The 21,327-nt window shown below is 37.0% G+C and overlaps 1 protein-coding gene across 3 annotated transcripts in view; it reads left to right on the top strand.

The window, feature by feature from the left end:
* Wdr35 (WD repeat domain 35) overlaps positions 1-21,327 on the top strand; it is a 74,471-nt gene that overhangs the window by 34,814 nt on the left and 18,330 nt on the right. For all 3 annotated transcript variants that reach the window (XM_008824199.2, XM_029559203.1, XM_008824200.3), the window contains 10 exons: positions 4,333-4,477; positions 5,969-6,038; positions 7,013-7,066; positions 7,891-8,000; positions 8,414-8,624; positions 14,058-14,138; positions 15,861-15,997; positions 16,332-16,535; positions 18,795-18,941; positions 19,781-19,913. In XM_008824199.2, the coding sequence (XP_008822421.1) occupies positions 4,333-4,477; positions 5,969-6,038; positions 7,013-7,066; positions 7,891-8,000; positions 8,414-8,624; positions 14,058-14,138; positions 15,861-15,997; positions 16,332-16,535; positions 18,795-18,941; positions 19,781-19,913 (1,292 nt within the window). The remainder of the gene's footprint in view (positions 1-4,332; positions 4,478-5,968; positions 6,039-7,012; positions 7,067-7,890; positions 8,001-8,413; positions 8,625-14,057; positions 14,139-15,860; positions 15,998-16,331; positions 16,536-18,794; positions 18,942-19,780; positions 19,914-21,327) is intronic.

Genomic DNA, 21,327 nt, shown 5'->3' with positions numbered 1-21,327 from the left:
TACTCTTTGGTTATACTTTCCTTTTGGGTGTTTAAGACCATGCAGTTGGCCTAAATAAATCAATTTCTTTTTACCCTTAAGGTCATTTGAGGATCTGTTCCTCAGGGGTCACATGGGCTTGGGAGGAGTTCCTGGCTCCTTTCTTTTACCAGTTCCATCTATGTGAAGATAAGTCAAAGGTCCTGCTCTCGATAAGTCCTGTTTGACCATGGCGGGCTTCACTTGGAAGCTTGAATGAGATGTTTCCTCTAAGTCAACCCTCCTTTTTGTAGACTGGACACTGGTTCAAGCCCATCTCATGGGGTCTCCGTGTCCTCCCTAAACAAGAGGACAGGTGACTCACCACATTACAGGACATTTTAAGAGATGCTCCATAGTCCCCTGGAACTTGGTCAACATTGGAGTCACATTTACAGGACATTTTGAGAGATGTTCCATAGTCCCCTGGGACTTGGTCAACTTTGGAGGGCAAGGGACAAAAACTGTCCTTTAAGTCCCTCTGACCACATTAGTATAGGCCTCAGCCTATGCCTGTTAAACATCCAATGAGATTAGTTCTACCAGTCTGAGCTGTTAAACATCCAATAAGGTTAGTTCCACCAGTCTGATACTTTTAATTAGATAAGGTTATGTAGATAAAGCTTGGGTAAAGAACCCTGACCCCTGTTTTTCACAATCTTTCCACCCCTTGTTTATGATGGGGCCTGAGCCTTGGGGTGGAGTTGGGGGAGTGAGGTGTGATATTGATGTTCCTTTTGTGGCAGAGCACTACATAGACACTTATTCTCTGCACATTGACCATTTGTGAGTTTCTCCATTAACCACCATTCACTGCACAAAGAAACTTCTCTGATGAGATCTGAAAGCTGCACTAATTATGGTTATAGAGATATGTATTTAGAAGGAAGTTTGATATTATGTCCATTTAGCAAAATAGTGGTAGTTGGTTCACTCTTGGGACTTATGAGCTACCCAACCATAAGTTGTTGGCCAGATTTACAGTACTAGGCATGTTTTTCCTTCTGTGTAGTGGGCCTTAAATCAAACCAGAAAACAGTTGGTTACCTCCATAGCATTTGTGCCAGTATTGTACCCATGGCCATATTTTGGCTACAGTGGTCATTATTATAGTTCAAAGAGTTCATAGCTGGGTAAGACTGTTAACTTTTTCTCCCCAGCAGCCTAGCTAGCACCTTCCTATTCTATGAAAGCTATCCAGCAGGGGCAAAGCTTCCTGGCCAGAACCAACTTGATTTCTCCATGTTCTGTGACCAAACTGTATGGTGTCTTCAGCAATAGGGCATTACCACCAAGAGCAGGGCAACCTGATCTTTTTTTTTTTTTTCTTATAAGCTTAGTTGGGGTGGAATGAATCTTCTAATAAAAATCTATCAGAATTTATGTAGATGGCATTATGTACCCATGTGGATTTACTGAAAGCATTACTATATTGATTTAAAATACATTTCAGAGAGATTTGTATTTTTTTCTGAGTAATTACTGGAGAACTTGCATATGGTTACATTGTAAAAATCCACTTAGAAAATAAAAATAAAAACAATTGTAGCAACTGTGTCTAATGCATCCCAACCCCTATTGAGGGGCATTCAGCTTCAGTGGTTAAGAGCACAGACTCAGGAACTAGAGTGCCCAAATTTGTAGCTCCACCACTTTCTTCCTGTATAACAAGGCAGGTTATAACTATTTCACCCCTCAGTTTCTTCATCTGCTAAATGGTGATAACAATGTCTAATTTATATAGTGGTTGTGAGTTAATATATGTATGTATGTAGAAGAGTGCCTGGCATTTATTTTAAACAGTGTTGGGTTTTAAAATTATTAAACATTTATTCTATTACAGACACTGTTGTACTTTATTTTCTTTTAAATCTTAAAAGAGCTCTGTAGAGTTGGTATTTTTATTACTTTCTATTGGCAGTAAGTAAACTGAGGCTCAGAGACAGCAAATGAATTATCTAACATCATACTTAGCAACTGTTTGCACTTCTGATCCAGGAAGTTCATCTCTTACTTTGATTGCTAACATTTAAATTTTCAATTAATCAGAATAGCAATAAATTCTTGTGAGTATTTAGGAAGTATCAAGAATAAAGAACAAGAGTGTAACTTATAATTGTAATTAAATACTGGTTGGAAATATGCCTTTATAGTCTTGGGAAAAGTTATATTTTACCAGAAAGTAGTAAAAGTTTGTGAACTTCAAATCAGTAAGAGCATAGTAATGACCAGAATTGGAGTATTCATGTTGGACTTTACCAAATATTTATTAAAATTCGGTAAAAGGATTTAGGGAGAACAGCCCAGTTGGCTAGAGCTCCCACAGGAGGCTTGGCCGTACCTTGCTTCTGTGCATTGCAGGAAAGGCTTTGTGCTCCCTTTAGAGTCCATAACAAGATGTATTGAAAATCTTGACAACTTAGGGAAAAAATTGACTTAATTATATTGAAATACTTCACATATAAAAATCTTGAATTTGAATTTTTAAGTTGTTAATCTACTCAACACCATATCATCAGACTAGCTTCCGATTCTTTAGTTTCTAAGTCTTTTACTGCCCTTTGTCTGGATTGTGGCAAAAACTCCATAAGCGATTGCCCTTGCTGACACTGTTCTTTTATTGCTTTACATTATATTTACAAAGAGAAACAGTTTATACTGTTTTAATTATTCATTACTTTAGAAAACAGGGAGTAAAATAACTTCTTGAGGAGTACTTTTACTCATATAGATTTTATGTGAATGTGTATATTTAACATTTAAATGTGTATATTTAATTTTATATTATTTAGTATTTTGTAACCTTGGGTAAGTTATTTCACTGCCTTAGTTACCTGTTTTGTTATCCATAATTGGATTCAATGAGACTGTCTTCTTCATAAAAGCGTAGAGTAGAAGTCCAATTAAATGTTGTCTAAGAAATGAAATAAATGTATATTCTAGAAGAATATACAAATCAAGAAGGGATTTGAGAGAATTTTTTTTCTAAGTGATGGTGGAAATATCACACATGAGATTAAGAGAGGAGAAATGTTCGAGCTGTAATTTGTGGGGAGGAGGGAGGAAGAGATTGGATTTCAAATGGATGGACATTTGAGTTGTTTCTATTTGTTGGGTATCATGAATAATGCTGTTAACATTTGTGTATGAGTTTGTATAGAAGTTTGTTTTTGTTTCTCTTGGGTTTATACCTAGGAGCAGAATTGCTAGTAGTATGGTAAGTCTATATTTAACATTTTGAAGAACCACCAAATTTTTAAAGTGTATTTTACATTTTCAACATTTGTCCACATCTCTATCAACTCGTTTTTATCTCACTTTAAAATTCTAGCTGTCCTAGTGAGTATGAAGTGATATGTCACTGTGATTTTGGCTTTTCACTTTCCTGGTGGCTAATGATGCTAGATATCTTTTTAAAAAATTAATTTTTAAATACTTTACTTATTATTTTTATTTTATGTGTATGAGTGTTATGCCTGCATGTAAATAAGTGCACCTGTGTCGTGCAATGCCTGCGGAGGACAGAAGAGGCTTTCGGATCCCCTGGAACTGGAGTTACAGACAGTTGTTAGCTGACATGTGGTGCTGGGATTCCAACCCCGGTCTTCTGCAACAGTCACTGTTCTTAACTGCTGAGCCGTCTCTCTAGCCCCTGATGTTAGATATCTTTAATAGTTATTTTGTATCTTATTGGAGAACTGTTTGCTCAGATTCCTTGCCATTTTTTCTGGTATTTTTTCTTTTATTAATTTTTTTGACAATTTCATACATTCATAGTCGTTAATTCCTTATCAGATATATGATTTGTAAATATTTTCTCCCATTTTGTGGATTGTCTTCATTTTCTTGATGTCACTTGAAACACAAATGTCTTTAATTTTGATGATGTGTAATTTTTTACTTTAGTTTTTGTTGCATACTTTTGTTGTCTTTCTAAGATACCAGCCATTGCCTAACCTGGGTCACAATGATCTGCTCCTTTTTTTTCTTTGTGGTACTGAGGATGGAACATATGGCCCTTTACATGCTGGGCCAGTGCTCTTCCATTGAGTTACAATCCTGGCCTATACTAGTTTGTTCCTTAACAAGTTCTATGGTTTTAACTCTCGATCCATTTAGATCTTTAGATCCATTTGACTTAATATTTTTGAATGACCCTAATAACTTTTGGATTCTTTTCTGATTTGAGAGACTGTATGTTGATATTTTGAGATTGTGGGTATATTATTTCTAAAATGAGGAGATGGAACTGAAGTGCCATGAAACACATTCTGTGTAATCTTAATGTAATTGTCTTAATGTCCTTTTTAATAGTACCACTATTTGTTGCAATGACCAAAACCCATGTAATAGCAGCTTCGAAAGAAGCATTTTATACCTGGCAATATCGTGTGGCAAAGAAGCTCACAGCACTGGAGATTAATCAGATCACACGGTCTCGAAAAGAAGGACGAGAAAGGTATCTCTTTTAATTTTTTTTTTTTTTGTCTTTTTGAGGCAGGGTCTCCCTGTAGCCCCAGCTGTCCTGGAACTCACTATGTAGACCAGGCTGGCCTTGAACTCACAGAGATCCTCCTGCCTCTGCCTCCCGAGTGCTGGGATTAAAGGTGTGCACCACCATGCCCAGGCTTTAATATGTTTTAAATAACCCAACCATATCACATTTAAGACAGGCATAGTGAATTATCAAGTATCATTCTTGAGAAATACACATTGCCTTGATTAGTAAAAATACTTTTCATTAATTTGAATGTCTTTAAATTTGATCTGCTTAAATTTACCAAAGTAAGAGGGTAGTATGGTGTAGTAAAAAAAAAACAAAACAAAACAAAAAAAAAAACCAAAATCACCTTATTGATAAAGAATGGAAATCTATGATTTTGGGGGGGGGTTAGGAAATGACTGTTTGACCTACTCCACATATTAGTGATACTGAAAATACAATTATTCAGTGAAGATCTGAATCTCTAACTGAAGCTTTGTTCCCATAGTCTAGTGGTATGGATCTTTCTAGAGGAGGAGGTGAACCTAGCATTAATCACTAGAGCAGAGGCAAGTCCTTGGACATGGGTATGGAAGAGGGTTGTAGATGGGGTAAACAGGGGACATGGCTTCTTTCCCTTCCCCTGGAGTCCAGGGAGTTTGAGTTGGAATGACTTCTGGTAAGTGGGAGCAAAGCCAGCTCTGTCACATGGAGAGGGAAGGAGCCTTGACAGAGAGGCTCCCCATAGTGAGCCTCAACGTGAAGATGTATTAAATGTTTTTGGTAAGTTATTTTGTCTCTGTGACGGTCTTTTTGTTGTCCTTTGGTTATTACCCAAGCAGTGATACTGCACCACAGTATAAATAAGTGTTACAATAAAAGGCACGGAGCCATAGTGACCAGAAAGGTAGGGGAGGCAGGAAAAACCTCATTTCAGCTCAGAAGTCCTGCTCCTTAGCACTTCTCAGATCCACTTAAGTTTGATTTCATTAAACACTTTGGTAATTTTCCTTCATAAGCCTGAAGTCCCAGCACACAGGAGCTTGAGACAGGAGGATTATGGGTTTGAGGCTACCTGGGTTACATAGTGAGACTCTGCTTATAAATAAACACATAAATGAATGAGTAAATAAATAAATGAATAAATAGATAGTTTCTCTTAACCAACTGTCAGGTAAACTGTCTCACAGCTTAATGAAGTTCATTGGGAATGTGTGATTCAGTGTTCACAATGGGACACAACTTTCCTGAGCAGATCATGTACACATGTACATAACCAGTAAATACTTGATATATAGTTTCTGCCTTTCTGAGATTTGGCTGTATCAAAAACTCTTTAAAATATTCAGGATTTTTATATTAAATAACAATATTTATTAGTGTCATAAACATTTAATTGTAGAGATTATGAAATAATATAATCCTTACTTAAACTTTCTTCAAAGTTCTAATTTTCTTTTTTTACAGAATTTATCATGTTGATGATACTCCTTCTGGATCTGTGGATAGTGTGCTTGATTATAGTAAAGCCATTCAAGTAGGTGGTTTCATTTTTATCAGTAAGTGTTAGTATCTGTAGATCTAGAAATATTGCAGTTTTCAGAATTGAAAAATAATTTGCTTCTAGTGAAGAGGATATAGTTTTAGCATGTTATTAAACACCACCACACCTGACTTTTACATGGATGCTGGGGCCCAAACCCAGATTTTCTGTTAACACAGCAAGTACTTTATACACCTGAGGCATTTCCCCAACCCCAAACTCCTGGCGTTTTAAGTGAGTCTACGATTTTGTGTTAGACTGTCTATATGTGGCTTGTGGGGTGCAGGCTGGACATGCCTGTTAGTAGTGTTTGCATGTAGTTGTATGTGTGAACTATTGTACAATTTTGTCACATGAAGGAACTTTCTCCAAGCTTCTTCATTTTCTCCTCTATTGCCAGTTGTGTGTCCCTGTCCACGGCAGTTCTCTAGATAGAGCAGTCTGTCCTTGTCTGAGCAGGTTTACTGGTGTACACTGTCTCAAGAATAGAATTATGCAGTGTGTTGCCTACTGAGATGACTTTTCTCACTAACCACAATGCCCTTTAGATCCAGCCAGGTGAGTGCAGCACTGTCCTATTTTACCTTTCCTGCTGGCATGTAAGGGCTCCCTGCTCTAGGTTCATCTTTTAGAGCTAAGTTCAGGTTTTTGCCCATGCAGTGTTAAATTAGATACCTCTTGCTCTGTGTTTTTATACCCGTTGCTTGTTTTCTTCCTTAATCGACTGTGATTAGGTGTTTGGTACACAGTATTTTGAAGCTGATTTTTATGTCATCTTTTGTGGGTTACCAAGTTTTCATTGGGGTATTTTAGTCCTTACTTCATTGGTTGGTACATAGTAGGTACTCAAAAAGTCAGTTTCTGTTAAGTGAATGTATTATTGACATAGTCTTCTTTGTAATTGCGTACCAACTTGGACCATCTTTATTATGCAATAAGTATTAAATAACATGATTGATTACTTTTAGGGTACAAGGGATCCAATTTGTGCCATTACTGCATCTGATAAGACACTGATTGTGGTAAGCTGTAATAAAGTTATTTTATGAATAGTTATTGTTTAAATTATAAAACTAGGGTAAAGCCAGAAATCTTGGATTTAGATATCATCTTGTGGGTACCCTAAGTTTTCCGAAATCTAATATAAGAAATGAAAAAGTTTTAAAATTTACTTCACAAATTAGTAATCATCTGTAAAAAATTTTAACTGTTTATAAAACCAGAAGGGTGATAGTCAGCTGAGAAAGTGAAGTGTACTTAGAACTTGACACTGGGCTGAAAGAGCCCTACAAAGGGCTGGTAGATGTGGGCCACAGTGCGGAGAAAGGGTTGGACTGACAAGATTTCTCCCTGTATGTAGCCTGCTATTTTATACTAGCTTTAGCTTGACTACCTTCATATAATTTAGAATGAAGAAGGAGTTTTGTTTGCCAAGCCAATAAAGTGAAAAATGTTTCTGGCAAATTTCTGTCTAGTTTTTTTTTTTTTTTTTTGGAGATAGGGTCTCTCTGTAGCTGCAGCTGGCCTAGAACTTGTAGCAAATGTAGACCAGGATGGCCTCAACAGTCTCACAAAGATCTGTGCCTCTGCCTCCCAAGTGCTGGGCTTAGAGGCACACACCACCATGCCTGGCCTCTGCCTAAATTTTAAATAGAGCCAATAGTGTCTGTTTCCTTTTTCAGTGTATATTTTTATTGAATTTTGTGCAGTCCATATTAATCATATTTAGACTCCATCCCTCTCTGTCTTTGGTTTTTAAAAAATATATAGAACATATAGAAAGACCCATAGTTATGATTTGATGTTATGGTAAATATGCTTTAGTAATCAAAAATAATTTTCACAGGGGCGTGAATCTGGTATCATCCAGAGATACAGCTTTCCTAACGTTGCTTTGATTCAAAAATATTCCTTGGATTGTCGAGCCTGCCAGTTATCTTTGAATTGCAACTCTAGGTAAGCCTGAGAATTTTCCTCCTAGGGTGTTAGGTTAGGCTTAGAATTTATTGATTGGGATTATTGGATTTATATAATAAATATGACAGGTATGTTTTTATGAACTTGTTTGGTATAGTTTTACTTTACTGTATTTTGTTTAGATGGAAATCCTAGTACATTTTTAAAAAATCTTGAAGCTTAAGAGCATTAACTTTTCTGTTTATCTTTAGATACTTTTTTTCTTACAAGGAAGCAAAATGAAGATGTTTTCTATCTTCTGTCAAATTCATTTAAAAAATTTGAAAGCCATTTCCACCACATTGCAGGTTTCTGATCAGGTGGTTTTGAAGAAGGATGGCTATTAGGCACTTTGGTTCGTGACCCCTGATAGTGTTTCACCATTTTTTTCTCCCCAATGGCGTCACTTCCAGTCGTCTTGCTATCATTGACATCGCAGGAGTCCTGACCTTCTTTGACTTGGACGCACGGGTAACAGACAGTACAGGGCAGCAAGTAGTTGGCGAGTTGTTAAAATTGGAGCGGAAAGATGTTTGGGACATGAAGTGGGCCAAGGATAATCCTGATTTGTTTGCAATGATGGAGAAGACAAGAATGTATGTCTTCAGAAACTTGGATCCTGAGGTAAAAACAAGTAATGAGTGCTAACAGTCCATAAATAATGAGACTGACATCAAAACTTGGATATTTCACCTTTGTTTCTTTAAAAAATTGGAATTGACTGTGTAAGTATGTGAAACTAAATAAAAACATTTCTGTGGAGTTAAAAAATATTCTCTGCTTTATCTCACTTCCTAGGTACTTATTTATTCTTTTTAAAAGATGGACTCATAGTTGGGCATGGAGGCACATGCCTGTAATCACAGTACTTGAGAGGGTGAGGCAGAAGGACCTTGATTTTTGTGGCCAGTCTAGGCTATATAGCAAGTCTAAGCCAACTAGGGGTATGTAATAAGACCTATCTGAAAATGAAAACCAAGCCCACCAAAGATGGAATCATGGCCACTAGTTAGTCTTTTCCTTTCTCTTGTCAAAATTCTCAGATAAAATAAAATCAGGGAGCTTATTTACTAAAATTAAAAAAATATTTTATTATTTTTATTTTATTTGTATGAGTGTATTGCCTACATGTGTATAAATGCACCTGTGTCATGCAATGCCTACAGAGGACAGAAGAGGGCATTGGATCCCCAGTAACTGGAGTTATGGATGGTTGTTAGCCACCATGTGGATGCTGGGATTTGAATTTGGGTCCTCTGCAAGAGCAGCCAGTGCTCTTACTGCTGAGCCATCTCTCCACCCCCTACTAAATTTCTTAAAACATTCTAATCCTAAACATGTAGTTTTGAAGTTGCTTTGTCTTTTTCGCTTTTGCTTCTGTCTGCTTTATTTTGTGCTTACATTGTCTTTCTTGTGCTCATATTTCCAGACCACTCACTAATCCACACGCTTTCTCAAAGCAGATACCCCTCTGAATGTACAAGTATGGAATATGGTCACTCTTCTCTTTCCTGGATGTCAATAAGACTTTTCTCATTCATTTTTAGGCTAGGCCTTTTTATTTCTGGCTAATATCAGCTAATGTTTTAGAAGTAGAATTTGGGTTTTTAATACAGACTTTAAGCATGAGGGTTAGCAAGAGAAGTACTCAGAGACACCAGAGAGCATTGGGTGTAGGCTTCTTTGAGTCATCACATCATCTGATCTTTATGCTCTGGATTTTCCTGTCTCTCAGTCTATTCTGGACCAATTGTAATCTGTTGTGCTTCAGACACACAAAGTAACTTGAGCTGTAGCCTAATCAAGGATATAAACCTTAGCTGGGTGTGATAGCACACACCTTTAAGTCCAGCACTCTAGAGGCAGAGGCAAGTGGACCTCTGCTAGATCAAGGCCAAGCCTTGATTATAAATCCTTTAAACATATTTTTGGATCAGTAATTTTTTTTCCTCTTTGAGACAGGGTCTCTCTACAGCCCCAACTAGCCTGGAACTCACGATGTAGACTAGGCTGGCCTTGAACTCACAAAGATCTTCCTGCCTCTGCCTCCTGAGTGCTGGGATTAAAAGGGTGTGCCATTCCACCCAGCTAGTAATGGTTTTTAATTTGAAATTGTTTGTGTTGTACTTTGTTAGTATAAGAGATGAGTTAATAAATGCCTTCTTTTATCAGTTTCTATTTGTTTGTACCTATAACCTCCTTCTTGGGAAGAAATTGCATTCCAAAGATTTTCTATAGTAATTGTTCAGTGGTGAGATGTTGCTCCTTTACTATCCTAAGCCATCTTTGCATTTGCCCCTTTGAGCTTTACTCATTATCTTTGGGTCATGAAATGACCTGATGTAAATTGCTCTGAAGGGCTCAGCTAAAGAATTAAGGAGCCTCTGGTTCTTTGTAATTCTTAGATCCTGAGCAATGGTTTAAAGGAAAGGCATTATGGACTGCTGTCTTCTACCTTTAAGCATGGGCTTCTCTCAAGGATCCAAGGGAAATTTGACTCTTGCCACAAAACAAATGTGGAAATTTGATGGGTATGCACAGAAAAACCTTGAGGATGGAAGGATGTTTTCTGAGTTTAAAATCCTTTTCCTGTTCTTGGTCCCAATCCTTCTAAATCAGAAATCATACGTCAGGAGAGTGAATGTTTGTTATGGCTGGCTGCACGGTGTGTATAGAGTGCAGGTCAGCCTGGTACCAAGTGAAATCTTTATGATGGAAAATATTTCTTAAGTACTTCTAACATACCAGCTTTTATTTTAAAAACCATTATTTTCTTTACTTGAGTTTGTTTTCTGGCTTGGCATGTCATGCAATTTCTATTAGATTTAGAGCTAGATTGATCTTTTATAACCTCACCACCGCCTAGAATTCTTTATAAACCATGCTGTTTTGTTCTTTGCATTCCTGAGGACACTGGCCTTCTGTGGCCCCTGCTTGTGTAAGTGTAGTTACTCTGCTACTCCTTCCCTACCTGCTCATTGGCTATGTAAGAGCATGCTCTTGGAAACAGAATTTATTAAATCTGCAAAACTACAGGCTGATATGTTCTTTCAGGACATGGCAGATTGTATTAGCATTCAGGAGATGAGCTCTGGTTCGACAGTCAATAGCTGGATATATATTTATCCCGGTGAGGGCAGATGAGAGGTCACTGTTTTCATGTTGTAATGTGACCTCCCCAAGGATCTGAGCTAAGAGAGTGGAATAAGTTCTGCTGTTTCATATGGACTGTTGCTGGCTTTATCAGTAATCTTTGAGGTAAAAATTCTTTTCAAGAAACTTTATTGTTTTTATTTTATGTGTACGAGTATATTGCCTACATGTGTGTAAGTGCACCCATGTCATGCAATGCCTGAGGAGATCAGAAGAGGGTGTTGGACTTCCCTGGAACTGGAGTTATGGATGGTTGTTAGCTTCCATGTGGATGCTGGGAATCAAATCCGGGTCCTCTGCAAGAGCAGCCAATGCCCTTAACTGCTGAGCCATCTCTCCAGCACCTCATGAAACTTCTTATGCTTCTGAAGGCACTTGTCTATAATTTGTGAGGAGGAGTTAAAATTTGATAATATAATCTCTTCATCCAGTTAATTATGTATATTCAAACCTCAGTGTGTCATAGTGTGCTAAGATTGTATAGTTATGTAAGGACACTTTAGGATGTCTGTTGTATTATAGGTGCTGTGGGGCCTTCTGACTGTACTGAGTGATAGCCCTAGGTGTTTCTTGATATAGTACAGTAGCAAAGCTTTAGATGCCTTTTTTTTGATAAAAATAAATAACTTGCATACTGTTTAGACGAGTTTACTGACATTATTAGTGTGAAACATATTCAGTTGGGGTGTGGAATTGGCAATGTATTTTGGAAAATAGAGAAAATTGCTTGATGTAGTTTGGCCTAGTTAGCTTTAACTATCAATTTGATATAGCCTAGAATCATCTGAGGAGGGAGGCTCAACTGAGGGATTTGATTTCCCAGACTAGACTGGCTTGTGGGCATGTCTTTGGGGGATTGTCTTAATTGTTATTTGATGTAGGAATGCTCAGATCTGTGGGTGGCACCATTCCCTGAGGAGGTGGTCCTGGGCTGTATGAGAAAGCTAGCTAAGCATGAGCCTGTGAACAAGCCAGCAAGCAGTATTTCCTATGGTTTCTCCTTCAAGTTCCTGCTTGAGTTCCTGCCCTGACTCTCCTCAGTGATAGACTGTGGAAGCCATGTAAACCCTTTCCTCCTGTATGTTGCTTTTGGTCATGGTGTTTTTCACAGCAACAGAAAGGAAACTAGAACATAATTCAAGCAGAAATTGAGTATTTTAGAAAGACGAATTACATAACAATTTGTGCATATTTACTTAAATGCCACCAACTATAAACTATTTTGAAAACTCTCAGCTTTCTGTCTCCTTCCCCATTTTCTCTTTCATCAGGCGTTCATTAAAAAGACCTTCAGTATCTCATCCAAAAGAACAGATTTAATTTCTAAATCCTCAAAGTTGTTATTTTTCATCATCTAAGGAATTTTTTAAAGTAGGAATTTTATAATTCAAATTGTGTTTCCTTGCTCAGTTATCAATTCTGTTATTTAAAACAGGACTGACATCCTAAGCTATTTAACAGCAAAGCATTATAAAATTAAAGAAAGGAATGCTATAAAGTTTTGTACTTTGCTGAAAACTATTTTTCTCAGGGTGGGGTTATTTTTTTTTTCCACAGATCATCTTTTATGACTTCATCTTTTGACTGTCTTGCTTTGTTGCATTATCTAGTTAAAATTAAAATTATTTCTAGTGATAAACATGTTTATACAAGTATTTTGCTTTACATAATAGTATCAAAATAATCAAACTACAACAGGCCCTATACTGTATAAGAAATATCTCATTGCATATTCTTTCTAAGTTAAATTTTGTTCTGATTTCATGTATGTGTGCACGTGTGTGTTTGTGTGTGTGTGTGTGTGTGTGTGTGTGTGTGTGTGTATCTGTCTGTCTGTACTGTTGTTTTCTAAGACAGGACCATACTGTGTAGCCAAAGCTGGCCTCTTAACTTGCAATTCTCCTGCTTCCACCTCCCAAGTGCTTGGGATTACAGGCAGCACCATGCCTAATATGGTTTTGTTTTTTAAATCATAAAGGAAAGGCATATGATTTCCCTCATGCAATATGCTCACCCTTTTTTAAAGGCAATTCAAGGATTTTATAAACTTTTCTTATATAATTTGACTTTTAATCAATAACCCGTGCTTTTTCAAAGAAAATATGTATTTGAAATCCCGTTAGGCACAACTACTATACATAAAAGAGCTGTATTCTTAGACATACTGAACTCAAACTATGATTCAACTTTTATCTCTTAATTTCATCATTTTGGCATCTTATAGTTATATAATGGTATAGTATAATTATGTATAATATACATACATATGCATATAGTTTGAAAAATGTAAATTTGATTATTTCTAGCAGCAGACAATATTATCCTGTTCTTTTTATAATATTCTTGGAGATATTAAGTAGATTGGCAGTTTATTTATTTTTGTTTATGTAATATTTATATCTATTTTTCTTACTAAGAATTTAGAGTAGCTACTCTATATTGTAATATTATGCTTTCATTTTCTAATCCTGTATAGGTTAAAAGACAGACATAGACCCATGTATTTGCATATTGGCAAATAAAATCTTACATAGGAAGTATATCATATTCATATTAGAGAGGACAGAGTTCAGTTTGCTGTGGGATTTTTGTGGTAGATGTACTTAGATTCAAATGTAGTGTTTATAAGATTTTCTAAGAATTAAATGTATAATATACTCAGGTAGAGATCATCCTTCTCTTCTAAAGAAATGTATAAAAGTATTCAGGGGTGAAATATAATACCAGTCAAAATTTCAATGAAATATATGTCAGCTATTTAGGTGATAAGTATATGACATTAATAAAATTTGCTCTATTCTTTGCTTGTTTGAAATTTTTGATGATTATAATTTAAAATCAGGATTCTTTTAAAGAGGACACATTTTTCATGGTGAAACATAACACTTGTTTTTGTCTTTAAAGGAACCCATTCAGACCTCTGGATATATCTGCAACTTTGAGGATTTAGAAATTAAATCTGTTCTTTTGGATGAGATATTGAAGGTAACTTTTTAAAAAACAGCTGTTTCTGTTGTTGGCTTGACTGGGACTCCCATGTGGAACAGATAGTGCAGGGTCACAACTAGCAGCAGGCCCAAAAATCAGATGGCTTCAGATCCAGCCCTGCCCTGTTACTTGTGGTTTAGCTCCCGTGGTAGGGGCTGATGTCATTTGAAAACATTGGCTGCCATAAAGGAGGGAACACCCCCGGGCTTTCTCATCAGTCTCCTGCATGTGAAGCAGAAGGGCAAGGAGAGATGTGAAGCTCAAGAACTGTCAGCAAATGCCAGGATGGTGTTAAGTTCCAGAATGTTGTGACATTGTTTCTGTAATTGATGATGGTGTTGACTTGGATAAAGTATTTTAAAAACTACTTATTTAAATACACTGGGGCCTTGACATACTGGACAATTTTGTATGTAGCTAGTATTAAAGAGTACCTACAGTATTGGCGCCACAGTTGGGAATGGGTGGAGGTGTGGTGGAGAGCTAAATTACAACAGAAACCAAGTTCTCTGTAACAGTTTTGTTATCTATCTGGTTTACTAACAGAAAAAGTTTACTAAAGGAAAAAATATGGCCCTATTTCTCTTTGGTACATTGTGAACCCAGGAAATATTTATCTGGACTGTGGATTCCTTTAAGGATATAATTTTAAGAATAATACGAGAAATTTCTTGGAGGTCTAAAAAAGAAAGAAAACAAGGAAATCAACATTTACCAAAGTGCCCTCATGTGAGGTGTTGGTTTGGCACATGGCATTGCACCGGTGCCTGGTAAATACTGTGTATGCCCCTTTATAGATGAGGAAGGCTGTGTCACATGATGACAATGGCATCAAGTCTGTTTGAGTTCACAGCTTATGCCCTTTCCTTATTGAGTTCTCTAGGAAGTTCACATCAGCTGTGGTGCTTTAGTTGCAGAGGAAGGAACAGTTTTCCATGACTCAGTTTACTGTTTTAGGGACCTCTGCTCTCTAGGACCCACCCCATCCATTACTATTTTATAGTGGGATCTAAATGTCTCGAGTGATTCATTGTTTTCATTAGTTGGGATGTGTAGAATATTAGTGAATTGAATATATCTGCTTGCTTCCTTTCTTTGGCAATTTGGTTCTTTCCTGAAAGACAGACCTTCAATTGTTGTGTTGTTTTGTTCAGTCGGCTAAGTTACAGTAGGGAAGTAATGATGATTGACTCTTCTTTTAATTCTTTGCTGCCCAACGTACTGCAAATACATTATTAGTGCCCCTAGTGAGCAAAGAGAGATGAAGGGGTGGAAGGAAGTGGTGACCCTGCAGTGACAGGAGCAGCACCTGGGGAAAAAGTTAGCAGAGAGAAACACCAGGGACCCCTTCTGGCATTGTCTGTGTTTCTATGTGGCAGCCTGTGGCCGTGGGAACACTTGTATGCTTCCAAATGACTCCTAAGACCCCAATGTGGATGTTTCTTTTCTTCAGCTTTGCTCACCATGTGATACAAGTTTATTTCTATTTTATTCTGTTTTTTTTTTTCTTAATTGTAAGAAAGAATTTTTTGGTCTTTTTGAGACAGGGTCTCCCTGTAGCCCCAGCTGTCCTGGAACTTACTATGTAGACCAGGCTGACCTTGAACTCACAGAGATTCACCTGCCTCTGCCTCCCAAGTGCTAGGACTAAAGACATGCACCAGCAAAAGATATGTACTTTACAGGCAGCCTTTTAAATTCCTTTGCTTCATCTTTCAGAATCCAGAACACCCTAGCAAGGATTATATAATCAACTTTGAGATTCGGTCCCTGCGAGATAGTCGAGCATTGATTGAGAAGGTTGGAATTGAAGACGCATCTCAGTTCATAGAGGACAATCCACACCCCCGACTTTGGTATTTTACAGAATGTCCCAACAAGTCAGCTTATGCTTCAAAAGGCCCAGCTCTGTCAACCCTCTGTTCCATTAGTAGCCTCCAAATGGGAACAGATATCTCTTCTTGCTCTTTTTTTTCTAAATGTAGAAATTTACTTTAGATTTGGAAGTCTTCAATATAAGTTTATGCTTTATGAAAAATGTTCGCATGTGCTAAAATGTTTTTACCTGATTTCACTAGAATATTTTTTGCCATATTTCACTAAAAAACAATAGAAATACTAAATGAATTCTGATTCAAGACATTAATAATATGCTTTAGGCTTTCGAATGTTTCTTTTTTTAAAATAAAGGCGCCTGTTGGCTGAAGCCGCTCTTCAGAAACTGGACTTGTACATGGCACAGCAAGCATTTGTACGCTGCAAAGATTACCAAGGCATAAAGTTTGTGAAGAGCCTGGGCAATTTGCAGAGTGAGTCAATGAAGCAGGCTGAGGTTACTGCCTACTTTGGCAGGTTTGAAGAGGCTGAAAGAATGTATCTAGCTATGGACAGAAGGTAAGTCATGAAGGGCAGGCATCCCCAAGTTCTTTTCAGCTCAAAATATTTTACAAATGGACGATATAAAGTAGACTAAGTATATTATACCATTTCTTTTAGAAAATAATTTCATTTTGGAATACAACCTAGGTATTTCACATGCCTCTCAGTTTATATTTTGTAATTTGGGAACAGCTTTCTTTTCTTTTTAAATATATTTTATTTATTATTTTTATTTTATGTGTAAGAGTGTTTTGTCTTCATGCATATAAAAGCACCTATGTTGTGCAATGCCTACAGAGGTCAGAAGAGGGAGTTGAATTCTTTTAAAATATTATTTATTTTTATTTTATCTGTACAAGTGTATTGCCTGTGTGTGTCTAAGTGCACCCATGTTATGTAATGCCCACAGAGGTCAGAAGATGTCAGATTTCCTGGAACTGGAGTTACAAATGGTTGTTAGCTGCCACGTGGGTACTGGGAATCGAACCTGGGTCGCCTGCAGGAGCAGTCAGTGCTCTTAACTGCCTAGTCATCCCTCAGGCCTTTCTTCTCTATTTTTTAAAAAATATTTTATGTGCCAGGTGTGGTGGTGCATGCCTTTAATCCTAGCACTTGGGAGGCAGAGGCAGGTTGATCTCTGTGAGTTCAAGGCCAGCCTGGTCTATATAGTTATATATATAGTGTATGAGTGTATTGCTTGCATATATGTAAGTGCACCTGTGTCATTCAATGTCTGTGGAGGTCAGAAAAGGACTCTGGATCCCCCGGAGCTGGAGCTATTGACAGTTGTTAGCTGCCATGTTGGTGCTCAAACCGAACCTGGGTCCGCTGCAGGAATATCCAGTGTTCTTAACCTCTGAGCCATCTCTCCAGCCCCTTCACGTTGTTTTTTGAGACAGGGTCTCTCAATGAAACTGAAGTGGTCATTTTGGCTAGACTAGCTGGCCAGCAAGCTCCCAGGATCTGTTTCTGCCTATCCAGTGCTGAGGTTACAGGTGCCTGCCACCATGTCTTGTTTTTATGTGGGTGCTGAGGATCTGAAGTCAAGTCCTCATCCTTGGGCAACAAGAAATTAGCCCTGAGCCATCTCCCCGACCCCTTCTCTGTTTTTATATATGCTAATGTACAACTCTGGAAATTTTATTCATTTGGTAAAGAAAAAAGTTGATAGGACCCTAGAGACTGAGGACTATTATTATTTATTTTATGTCGTAATTTGTGTTTTTATTTATAGATGCCATTATTTAATTATGTCAAAAAGCATAAAATAAAAATCGAAGGCAAATACTATTTTATGACTTACGTTTTTCTTTTTTGTATAAGAACTTCATTTCCGCTGTAAACATCAATGTTGTTTATACTCCCAAGAGATCTTTAATACAACTTAAGCCCTGAAAATAAATATAAAACCAAATCTTTATACTATATGTTCCATTACAATTTATTTTTATTTTTATTTTATGTGTATGAGTATATAGCCTGTATGTATGTAAGTGCACTCATGTCATGCATTGCCTCCATGACTCATGTCAGTGGTGGTCAGAAGAGGATGGCAGATTCCCCTGGAACTGGGGTGATAGACAGAGTTGTTAGCTGCCATGTTGGTGCTAGGAATTGAACCCAGGACCTCTGCAAGAGCAGTCAGTGCTCTTAACCACTGAACCATCTCTCCATCCCCAATATGTTCCTTTTCGAAGTGATTATTATTTATGTAATTATTTTGCTAAATAAGTTGAAAGTCTAGGAAAATAACACTAAAAGTAACTTTTATTATAATATCTTTGCCTGTTTGCACTGCTATAAGAAAATAACCTCAGACTGGGTAATTTATAAACATCAGAAGTTTGTTTCTCACAGTTCTGGAGGCTGAAAAGTCCAAAACTGAGGGTCTGGCAGACTTGATATCTGATGCAAGCCCGGTCTGTGCTACAGGATGGGGCCTTGAATGGTGAAAAGCATAAGGGCAAAAGAGGAACTTTCTCTGCTGCCCTTTTCATAAAGGCATTAATCACCTTACATCACTCCCCCAGAGACCTCATTTCTTGATACTGCCACAGTTGGGATTAAGTTTCAACATGAGTTTTAGAGAGGAGATACCTTTAAACCATAACATTTGATCTGGCCCATTGCCTGTTACCTGATCAGGCCATTTCCAAAGTGTTTGGAGAGTTACCTTGTATTCTACATACCTAGAACTATATCTAGCACAGAGTAGGCAATTGATGCATTTTATAGAATGCATTAATGAATGAACGAATTTTGTTTTTTTTGTAGAGACCTTGCTATTGGTCTAAGGCTGAAATTGGGGGATTGGTTTAGAGTACTGCAACTCCTGAAAACTGGATCTGGTGATGCAGATGACAGTCTGCTTGAACACGCCCACAATGCCATTGGAGACTACTTTGCTGACCGACAAAAGTGGTACGTGACTTGTCTGGAGTACCTAATGCATGTACTTTCCCAGGAATTAATGCTTCCAGAGTGAAGGCAATCCTCCTGAATACTGAAATCAAATACTGCTAGATTCACACTGAAGAGCAAGACATCGTCGAAGCTGAGAGATGAGCACTGTACAACACTGGCATTTATAGACATGAAACCTATACCTAACTTTAGAAGACATTCCACTGTTTTGAGTTCAGTGTACAATCTAAGACATTTTATATGATTTATTTGTGAACAAAGTAAAAGAGATTTTATATTTGCTTGTGTTGTTATAGATTCTTTTCAGAAATCATTGCCTTATTCTTAGCTTTTCATTGTGATCAATATGCTTACTTATGAAGTGTTTGAGAGTACTGCCATGGAACTACACATTAAAACACTGAGGACCTGGAGAGATGGTCCAGCAGTTTAGAGTACTGGGTGCTCTTGCAGAGGCCCTGGGTTTGAGTCCCAAGACCCACATGGTGTCTAACAACCATCCAGAACTCCAGTTCCAGGGGATCCAATGCTGTCTTCTGACCTCCTCAGGCATTGTATGCATAAGTGCACTTACATACATGCAGGCAGAACACTCATTCACATAAAATAAAAGTAAATAAAAACCAAAATGAAAATATTCAAAGAATATTACAATTAGAATATGCTACATGATCTTCAGATTAAAAAAATGTATATGCTTTAAAGGGATTGTGTGACAGAAGATGAGGAAGTGATACTAATACTAGTAGCTCTAGAAAGGAGTATTTTGGGGGAAATGCTTATCTCTCTAGACACACTCATGTATTAATTATAAGCATTTTCTTTTTCCCTCATAGGTTGAATGCTGTACAATATTATGTAAAAGGCCGGAACCAGGAACGCTTAGCTGAATGCTATTACATGTTAGAAGATTATGAGGGATTAGAGAATCTTGCCAATTCACTTCCAGAAAACCACAAGTTACTTCCAGTAGGTTTTCTAAACTTTAGTTTTTGGCACTGTTGGGCTGTGTGTAAAATGTTTGTGTTTTAGCTAGGAAATATTCTCTGTAGTAAAGAAAGATTGACTGAAAGTTAATCTGTACTTTTGTAGTTTCTCAGACTGAAATGATGCTTTTTCTATTTGTAAGTGAGTGAATCAATATTACAAAACACCGTAGGTGGAGGGAGAAGTCGGTTGTATTCTTAGTCTTGTATAGCTTCTTCAGTTTATTAAAGAAGTTAGCTGAACATGTGGGACATTTACAGATGAAATTATTTAGTATCAGGGATTTTCTTCAAAAGAATCTGAAGTCATTTAAAATGTGCTGCAAGTTAAGTTTAAAAAATAACTTTTAAGTTATATTAACAGCAAAGTATTTAACACTAAAAAAAAAGAGAAATTAAAAGCAGAGTTCTTGTTCTTTTGAATGTTATTTTTGAATCTCTGAATTAACTGTTGAGTATTGTTAGTTCTTGTATTTTATTTGTTTAATGTATAAATCACTGAGCTCAATGCTGTGAAGTTAGCCACTATCAACAGCAGGATCAGAATTCATATGGGTTGTAAGTTCCATCTTAAAATTGCTGATTAATAGAAATATAGAGAATTCCACTAATTCAGTTTTCTGACTGTAAAGTGGAGCAGCTACTCCTGTAACGAGAGCATTTTCATTTACCTTCTTTATAGTCCTATGTGTTTTCTTGAGTTAGGAGAGAAACTGAAGTTGCTTTGAACCCTGGGCGTGGGGACAGTAGAAGCTCTCTTAGTGCCATCTGTTAGATGTGTCTAGAAAAAAAATTGTTGTGTAGGATCCAGACCAATAAATTACTAAATACTAAACAATTATAATTTGAATGCTATCTAATAAATCAAAGTAGTGCTATAAAATTAAATCAATTTTTTAGGAATCTGTAATAATACGGGATGATGTATACAGCACTTAGTTGGGGAATGTAGAATACCTAATGGCACACAATATGAGCACACTGTACGTGTGTGTATTCGCAGGGACAAGAGGATGGAGAATGACACCAGGAGAGAGAGGTTTCTTTTTTTTTTTAATTAATTAATTAATTAATTTATTTTTTTAATTAAAAGAAGCATTTCATTACAGCAGCATTAACCTATTCAATAACATTTTTCTGAGCTAGGGTACATCTCTTTCAAAATTGGCTGTACATTTTTAGGTTTACAGATGAATTATTACCCTTATATAATCTTTTACTCATTATAAACTCTATAAGACATAAAATTAAATGAGGTTCCAACGTTTAAAAAAGATCTCCACTTCGTTGTCAAAACACACAGTTTCATACAGAAAAATTCATTCCAAGGCAATTGACATTGAGACATTTTCACATACATTTCTAATCTCTATATACATGACTATCACTGGTCACAG

The sequence above is a fragment of the Nannospalax galili genome, unplaced genomic scaffold (genome assembly GCF_000622305.1).
Source record: "Nannospalax galili isolate Female #2095 unplaced genomic scaffold, S.galili_v1.0 scaffold69, whole genome shotgun sequence".
NCBI lineage: Eukaryota > Metazoa > Chordata > Mammalia > Rodentia > Spalacidae > Nannospalax > Nannospalax galili.
The sequence above is the reverse complement of the archived record's forward strand: the minus strand, read 5'-3'. Positions and strand labels throughout refer to the sequence as shown.